Genomic DNA, 9,370 nt, shown 5'->3' on the forward strand with positions numbered 1-9,370 from the left:
CCTATACTGAGGTAGTGGTCTGTATGAGTTGTGGACAGACAGTAGTAGGGGAGCTCTATCTGACCAGATGTAGATACTTACTGGGGTAGTGGTCTGTATGAGTTGTGGACAGACAGTAGTTGGGGAGCTCTATCTGACCAGATGTAGGTACTTACTGAGGTAGTGATCTGTATGAGTTGTGGACAGACAGTAGTTGGGGAGCTCTATCTGACCAGATGTAGGTACTTACTGAGGTAGTGGTCTGTATGAGTTGTGGACAGACAGTAGTTGGGGAGCTCTATCTGACCAGATGTAGGTACTTACTGAGGTAGTGGTCTGTATGAGTTGTGGACAGACAGTAGTTGGGGAGCTCTATCTGACCAGATGTAGGTACTTACTGAGGTAGTGGTCTGTATGAGTTGTGGACAGACAGTAGTTGGGGAGCTCTATCTGACCAGATGTAGGTACTTACTGAGGTAGTGGTCTGTATGAGTTGTGGACAGACAGTAGTTGGGGAGCTCTATCTGACCAGATGTAGGTACTTACTGAGGTAGTGGTCTGTATGAGTTGTGGACAGACAGTAGTTGGGGAGCTCTATCTGACCAGATGTAGGTACTTACTGAGGTAGTGGTCTGTATGAGTTGTGGACAGACAGTAGTTGGGGAGCTCTATCTGACCAGATGTAGGTACTTACTGAGGTAGTGGTCTGTATGAGTTGTGGACAGACAGTAGTTGGGGAGCTCTATCTGACCAGATGTAGGTACTTACTGAGGTAGTGGTCTGTATGAGTTGTGGACAGACAGTAGTTGGGGAGCTCTATCTGACCAGATGTAGGTACTTACAGGGATAATGGTCTGAGTGGTGTGGGAGATGAGACATAGGAGAGTGGTCCAGTCTACTCTGTACAGACTTAATTGACAACGTAGATAGATAGGTAGATCATTGGTTGTGTATTGATACAAAGAGAAGGGAAAACCTGTCATGGTGATGATATAGAGTGTACATAATAGACAGGGTCCTGGAGTTTGTTTTTAGATAGACATTTTCTAAATCACCTTTTATGGTTGATAGCTAGGTGACATCCCCGGGAATGTTTATATGTACAAGTACTGTATACGGGGAAACATTAGCCCTTCGACAGTAATTAAAATCCATTTTCACCCAATATTTAAATTCACCCTTCACATTTAATTACTATGTATGTTATGTTGTTTAATGATGCGAAAATCAAACTGCAACGAAAATCTCCTGGTATACTGTATACTGTGTATCCCTGGTGTGGAGTCTGATTCTACATCAGGTGAGTGTTGCCATGTCTGTTGTTGGTATGATGGCAGTAAAACAAACGCTTGATACTAAAACCTTGTACGTTAAGTGAGGGTATTATTATAAATCTGAATCATCCTGTTATCTAATACTGGAGGTCTGTCAATAATCCTTTTAACAGTTGTCTCCCTTTGAATACTGATTAAGATCACCAGTATGTAATTGTTCAGAACATTTTACAGCATACAGATAAAATCAGATTTACAGTATTTACATACTTGCTAACTCTCCCTATTTTGGTTTGGAGGGAGACTGGGTTTTGGACCCTTTAATCGAGCAATTTCAACCTATGAATTTGCTAAATTATTCCTCTTTCTAAGATCTGATGATGAAAAATATTTTCTCTAGGATGTACATTGCAAACACACATTTTATTTATGCTTTCAATTCCGAGCATGCATAATCTTCCCCATGTGGTATTATAATCCACCAGCGACCATTGTCTCATTACCAACAGATATAACTTATGTATTACTGTTGTACTTCTAAACCTATAACAAGTGTACTGACTGATAAGTTATATTGTTTCTTGCGGAATCAGAGAGGGCAGATATTGACAGACTTTTAAAAACATTATAAAACTGATGAAAGGATTCATTTTGATAAAAGGAAAATAATTCTCTAAGTTGTTGAGATTGAGGGATATGTTATAAAGTTTTGTACATTTGAAATGCCCCTTACAGCATTTCAAAGGTCCTTTTTGTCCGCCGTGTTAAAAGCATTGTTGATTCCTTATGTCCCGTATAGGACGAAGAGGATTCAGTAAGTAAGTTAAAAGCATTGTTGATTCCTTATGTCCAATATTGGGATGAAGAGGATTCAGTAAGTGCTACCCTTACTTGTATTAGACTTGAAGGTAAGGTTAGACGTGTGCCTAGCTCAGAGGCTTACAATGGAACTGCCTTGTTACATAGACGATACTCTCAATATATACCTTTACATGACAATTAATTAACTAAACTATAACCAGATGAAAATAGGCGTGAGATAAAGTTGTGCCTCCCTTAGTCCGTAGAGGTCATCAATTAATCTTATCTGACATATGTAAACGGCCACCAAGCCAGGTGACCGACAGATGTACAATTTATATCTCCCTGCACTGGGTAACAAGACAGACTCAAATTGAAAGATAACTGAAACAGCAATTAATTTACCACTTGACTTTCAGGTCATTATTTCACTCTTATACAGTAAGGAAGGAAGTTAAATGCATTCTTGCCAATATTTATTATTTAAAGATCATTGGTGTGAATTTCATATTAGGCTGTATTCTGTCTTTTCGTATAGCAGAGTTATCTGCTCTTGTGAGCAGGTATTGATTGCTACGTCATTAGTCTGTGTGAGAAAATTACGTCGTTTTCTCAAAAAATTATGACGATACTCTCACAAACTAATGACGTAACAATCAAAACCTGCTTACAAGAGCAGAAAACTCTGCAATACGAAAAGATGGAATTAATATCAAGATGTGAGCTCGTTGATTACTTATATATTTAAAAATCCAATAACTAGAGGAGTAGAATAGGATAGGCCTATTGTCAAATCCAAGGGTTCACATATTTACCTTGCCTGGAAGTATGCACTCCGTACAAATATTGATATCCTCAGTTTAAGCTTAACAGTTTCTGCTTTAGTCCATTGACCTGAATAAAGTGACGTGTGGTGATGTGATAGTGGCTTGTTTACATCATTATCAAAGATAAGCTGAATGTAGTATTTTAACATTCAACCTAGAATATTTCTTCAGTTATGGTATTTCTGGGAAGTTCAGAACGTCTTTGATACAGAAAAGAAAAGTAAAACTTCATATCTTTAAAAAAGTGAAAAAAATGTCTAATAACTGTTGAAACTGTTCTTATTTTTTGTGAAATCCTGTGTATATATATATATGGAATAATGTAAAACCCTGTATATAGCACCAGAGTTAAAAAAAATGTTTAAATATAGGACCAGAGTTCTAAAACTATCTTTATATAGTGCCAGGTTCGGCTGGACAAGCAATGTAGATCATACCATAAGTTTATCAACAAGCTTTTTAAGATATGTTATCCATTAATTTTAATGAAAACATCCATTTTACGGTGTAAAGATTTTTGTAATAAAACAGTTGTCTCCCTTTAGACAAAAAAATGATTCTGTTCAAGATGCCATAATACCTTTCCTGAAACAGACTATAGACGCTATGTAAGTTCCCATTGAACACACAGTGTGGCCAAGATTGTACCGATACTCCGGTGAAACAAGGTGAAACAAGGTGACGACGGGACCATCTTCATGTTCAGGTGTTAAAATCCAAATGTAAATTTTTAATGGCCTCTGTCACTTGCTTTTAGTACACTCATGATCAAATGAAAGTAAATGGCAATGACACAAATATATATTGAGACATCATACAGTTTAAGGATTTGATTTACTTAAATTGATTCAAATTCAGATTTAACTGAAACAGCTACCAATGGCTTGGCCTGCCATATGAATGAATTACCTGTTAGAGTGTAATGCGAGTCAGACAAAGTCACCTGAGCAATTGAATTCTTTTTCTGTCCGAGAAATAAACTTTACCTTTAAAAAATTTGTTACAGGTAAACAACTAGCTCACTTTATAAAAAGTTTCCCGTAACTTGAGAAGTTAGGGTTTCCCCATGGGTGGGCCTCTTTTCGACAGATCAAAACATCCCTAGTGGAATGAATGACTTAGCTGTACACATTTACCTGTACAGGTAAAACGATCTACAGGCATGGCTCCCTTGGAGTAGAATTAGGGGACAGTCCCCTCTGTATGTACAGGTGTAAATTGTAACGGATTACTGCAGTATTATACCTACATAGAAGTATGGATAATTCTACCCTAAATACAGGTAAGTGTTTTATATATGTAACAGCTAATGTCTAATTACTACAGACAGGTGTACAAATCTGAGCAAATGTCTCCGGCACACATAGATATGAGCTTTAATGTAACAATACATGGCGGGGAGGGGGTACAGGCGGTGACACGGTGTCCGGCACGTCTCCCGGGTACTTCTCCCCGTAACACAGGTGTGTTATATAAAGGTTGTTGTACCTGGGGCTTAGTACATATCTGTATAGGTATGTCATAAAACGGTTGTCTCTACCTCCCCATGGTCTCGTCTCGTTGCTTATAAACCACATGTATACATACTGAAGTCCTGGAGATCATGCAGTATAGTTCGCAATGCTTATCTTATAGACTAAACCCTGTAAAAAAATATTCAGTATAAATTCCATTATGTGACTCAGGTCACAAGGACATTTGGGGTCTCCAAACTTTTGCCTGATAGAATAATATTTAAATATGGACCGGAGTCCACATCATCTTTACTATATGCAAATGACCTGACAACCTTTATGAGAAGGTAAGTGTATGATGGTATGTATTATGACAGGTAAGAGTCGTTAGATTGCTTGTATGCGTTATACATCTATACATGTACGTATGTACGTATGCACACCTGTATACATAGTTCTACATTGATCTAGGCTGCCCCTAATGACTGTAGCAATGTCACAGCGCGACATTGTGGTGTAATATTACAAATAAATCAATTATTCAAATTAAAAATAATGGTTGCATGTTTATAATAAACAATGATTTGTTTGTAGATGGCATACTATGGATTTTTATACTAATTAACCAGTTCAATAAGTTAATTGATCTATTGAGGGATGTATAAAGTATCATATTGATTTTTATACTAATTAACCAGTTCAATACATTAATTGATCTATTTAGGGATGTATATAAAGCATCATATTGGTTTACACTCAATTATCTAATGCTTATAGAATATTGATAAAGTTATAATTACAGATTCCAAAGAAAGCATTGTCTTTTCATACCCTGGCTGAATTTTTAACATCTTACTGACTGAAATAGTATAATGAACAGTCATGTAGCCAAATCTGGGTACGGTTTTATGTACATGTGGAAACGGCATGTTTTGAAATAACAGTTTAACATGAAGTGGAAAATATGTTGACTTGTACATTTAAATGAAAGCTTTTTCCAGTTACATAAGGCCCCATTGTAATATATCGGACACAGGGATTGTAGTGGGTCTAGTGTGGAATGTTTTCACAACTTTAAGACCTACTGTTAAGTTAGGTGTGAGCAGAAAACATATATTTACCTTGGGCTATTGGGTCCTAGTACCAGGGAGGTGTTAGGTGCCTCGTTTGTTCACTCCTTCAAGATCGGTCTTTACAAAACAGATATAAACATCAGAAAACTGACAATAGGGGTATCCGTGTACTAAATTGTTATTGCTGAGGGTTATATAGTGTAAAGTGGTGTCTATTTAGTGTAAAACCCGAGCTCTCTACAGTTCTTTGTATTTGTACTAAATTACAATACCATTATGTCAGGTTTTTAGGTTAGTCTTATTTCCGAAACTAGTGTTTGTGATAAAAAAAAAAAAATGTTTCTAGGATTTCAATTATTTGCTCAAACATTTGTGACTATAAGTTTTTAAAACATATGACATCACAAATCCTCAGTTCTTTATTTATAAACAAACAAATGATTGAATTGATAGATAGATTTATGGTGCTAAACGTCCCCGTTCCAGTGATAACTGACCCAACATTACAGAACATCTTACTGTATTTTGTCATACCATTTATTTATATTCCGCGGTCATTCTAGGGAAACATTCCTATAGCTGATACTTCGTGATCGTGGACAATTGTACGGTATGAGGTGATCTCTCGTCAGATGTATATAAACACATGCGATCCTTCAACCCAGGTACAGGGATCGAGTCATTCTCTTCACAGGGTGTCCTGAGGTCTGTGGTCTCGCTAGACAAGTGGTCACACTAGACAGGTGGTCTCTATAGACACTTGGTCTCACTAGACATGTGGTCTCACTATAGACAGGTGGTCACACTAGACAGGTGGTCACACTAGACATGTGGTCTCACTAGACAGGTGGTCTCCCTAGACAGGTGGTCACACTAGATAGGTGGTATCACTAGACAGGGGGTCAAACTAGACAGGTGGTCACATTACACAGGTTCTCTTATCCTTGAGATAGGTTCTGCTATATGGCAAGGCTTGGACAATATCAAGCAGCAATTTCAGTTTGTTTGAGGTTGACCTGAGCTAACACACTGGTCGCCAGACAATATTTACTGTCTCTGTGAAAGTTTGTGATGTATAAGTATTAAGTTTACGTCTGACGTTGATGGCCTCTCGATCTGACTGAGGGCCTACAACATTCAATGTAAACGGCTCAGTTCCGCTGTAAAACCTTCATTTAAATAGTAGGTGAGCAACGAACTACACTGTACACCTGCAGTGGCGGATCCAATACCTATCTGGGGGGGTTTCCAAATTTCCTGGGGGGGTTTCCATGTGGGGAAAAATTAAGGAAAATGGTGAAAATACATGAAAATTCTCAGGGTGGGGGGGTTTCCTGAAGCCCAAAAACCCCCTCTGGATCCGCCGCTGACCTGTCCACATTTGATGTGAGAGTCCGTTTTAATTTCTGTATATTTACAGTCACTGTGCAGCACTGAGGTTTATCAAGCTGAATTGGCTTTGATAGCTACAGTATGGGTTAAAATATTTGAAAACGAAAACTTTAAAAACTTTCCTACTCCTATTTTACCTTCCATAATGTTTTACATTAACTCATTCACCCCTGAAATTTCATAATTAACTATTCCAACCTTTGATTTGGAAGAGTTCAAATGTGTGTTCAGGGGTGAATGAGTTAATGATCAGGTATAAAACATGAATGCAACTGATACAACCATGTCTGTTTCAGCAATGTTGACTTATCAGTGTTTGGAAAAGATTCATATTGTTATTATTACTCTTTGTTTTAACTGAGAAGTAAAACTTGTTCCAGCTGGTGAAAATTACAGGTATCTTTCATTTTGGATTTTGAGGATTTTTCAGGGAACTTCTGTCATATATGACTATTTTTGTAACATCATTACACAATTTGTTTATTTTTGGCCTCAAGTTTGTACATAAATATTTACAGATGGTAGCTTATGTGCATGTAAGGACAGGTGAGAACAGGTAAACTTGTATTTCCCTGGGGCAATACTGCTGTATGTTATAAGGTGTAGGTTTTGTGGCGGTTACCTGCAGTATACCTGTATATATATGGTACATCCAGGTATAAGTGTGCATCATTCAATATTTACAGATAGATACCATGTGTGGACCATTTATACTAAACATACACATTGTTGGCAAAACCTGACTAAAATGGCATGTAGGGAGACCTTTATAGGTCAGAAGGGGTCACAAGGGGGTCAGAAGGGAGTCACAAGGGGTCAATAGTAAATGAGGTCAGCCATCTGTAGTACAGCTCAATCAAACTCTGTATGGTCATCTCTTTTAACTTCCTCAAACTTCCTCGGACTATTTTACCTTGAAAACTGTGACACACAAAACTTATCTACTGTTATACAACCATGTGACAGTAAAACCTTTTTTAGATGTTAATAACTATAAAATGATTAAGTTTAATGCATGTGAATGTTCTTTGAGACGTCGACACAGAAATTCCTCCCAGATTACATGAGGCAACTAATGTGGGGTGCTACAGAATCAAAACTATTCTTCAATGTGTTTTGTTTTGGAGACGTTGGAGAAACCAAATTTGATCTGCTGCCCCTAACACAGCTACAAAGACATCTATCATGTCTTTTCTACAATTACTCGTGCATGCCTCCCTCGCCACGACTATCATGTCTTTTCTACAATTACTCGTGCATGCCTCCCTCGCCACGACTATCATGTCTTTTCTACAATTACTCGTGCATGCCTCCCTCGCCACGACTATCATGTCTTTTCTACAATTACTCGTGCATGCCTCCCTCGCCACGACTATCATGTCTTTTCTACAATTACTCGTGCATGCCTCCCTCGCCACGACTATCATGTCTTTTCTACAATTACTCGTGCATGCCTCCCTCGCCACGACTATCATGTCTTTTCTACAATTACTCGTGCATGCCTCCCTCGCCACGACTATCATGTCTTTTCTACAATTACTCGTGCATGCCTCCCTCGCCACGACTGGATTGGCCTGTTGTCGAACAATTTAACCAGCTCAGGTGGAGCAATGGGCTTCCGTACCTAAGTTTTAGTAAGATGACACATTTAAGTAACTCTCAAGCAACATACCTCACTATTTATAGACACTGTCTTCTCATAAGATCAGCTGTTTTGAGCACTCAAACCTCGGACCAGACAACTGTAAATTTGAATGTAAAAGTGCTCTTTAACTAATTACAGTATTTTATCAGAAGTAATTACTGGTATATGTATGTGATGCTGTTAAATTTAATGTTTATTCTAGAATGGAGTAATATTAATTTTAACAGTTATTAAAAGATTAAAGCATTCATTTTGTACTAGTTTGTTTAGAATTAACATAATTTTCATTTAATTTCATGTATGTATGAAGTATATCTGATGTGTATATTTTGATAAAATTGATTTATATGTTAATATTTTGTGGGACTATATTGAAACACTGCAAAATTTGTTACAAGGCAAAGCCAGATAATCAGGACATATACAGATTGACAGGTATGAAATTTCCTGTGATTTTCATTGCAAGATACACCAAATTCGTCCCTCTGAGTGGGGTTGACAGTTGGGAGTTTCTTGTCAGTACAGATTCATCCCTCTGAGCTGAGTTGACAGGTGGGAGTATTTTAAATTTAAATTGCTACCAACAAATTGTGATTTTCATTGCAAGATTCATTGCTCTGAGCTAGGTTACTATCACTGGTCAAGTACAATGATATTTGTATAAATTATTAGGAGACGCAGGTACCCTATAGTAATCACAGTGTCTGTCTGTCTGTCTGTCTGTCTGTCTGTCTGTCCATCCACACTTTCGTTACCGCAGATTAGCAGATTATCTTGGGAACCGAAAGACTAATCTTTCTGAAATTGGACATGGTGATATGTTGATGTGCAAGAGAGATTTCAAAAGTTAGGTCAAGGTCAAGGTCGATGATACTGTTACTAAACATTGACTGCGAGTAGGGGGCCAATCAGGCTGATGGGGGGG

General features: G+C 37.8%; 1 protein-coding gene across 11 annotated transcripts in view; it reads left to right on the forward strand.

The window, feature by feature from the left end:
• The window catches only part of LOC110453881 (pleckstrin homology-like domain family B member 2), a 226,074-nt gene that overhangs the window by 116,366 nt on the left and 100,338 nt on the right, over nucleotides 1-9,370 (forward strand). Inside the window, exon 1 of one of the 11 annotated variants that reach the window (XM_021503085.1) lies at nucleotides 3,978-4,163. The exons of the other annotated variants lie outside the window; for them this stretch is intronic. Within the exon in view, the coding sequence (XP_021358760.1) occupies nucleotides 4,139-4,163 (25 nt within the window). The 5' untranslated portion in view covers nucleotides 3,978-4,138. Of the gene's footprint in view, nucleotides 1-3,977; nucleotides 4,164-9,370 lie in introns of those variants that run through there. 11 annotated transcript variants of the gene reach the window in all.

The sequence above is a fragment of the Mizuhopecten yessoensis genome, unplaced genomic scaffold (genome assembly GCF_002113885.1).
Source record: "Mizuhopecten yessoensis strain PY_sf001 unplaced genomic scaffold, ASM211388v2 scaffold7529, whole genome shotgun sequence".
In the NCBI taxonomy this organism is placed as follows: Eukaryota; Metazoa; Mollusca; class Bivalvia; order Pectinida; family Pectinidae; genus Mizuhopecten; species Mizuhopecten yessoensis.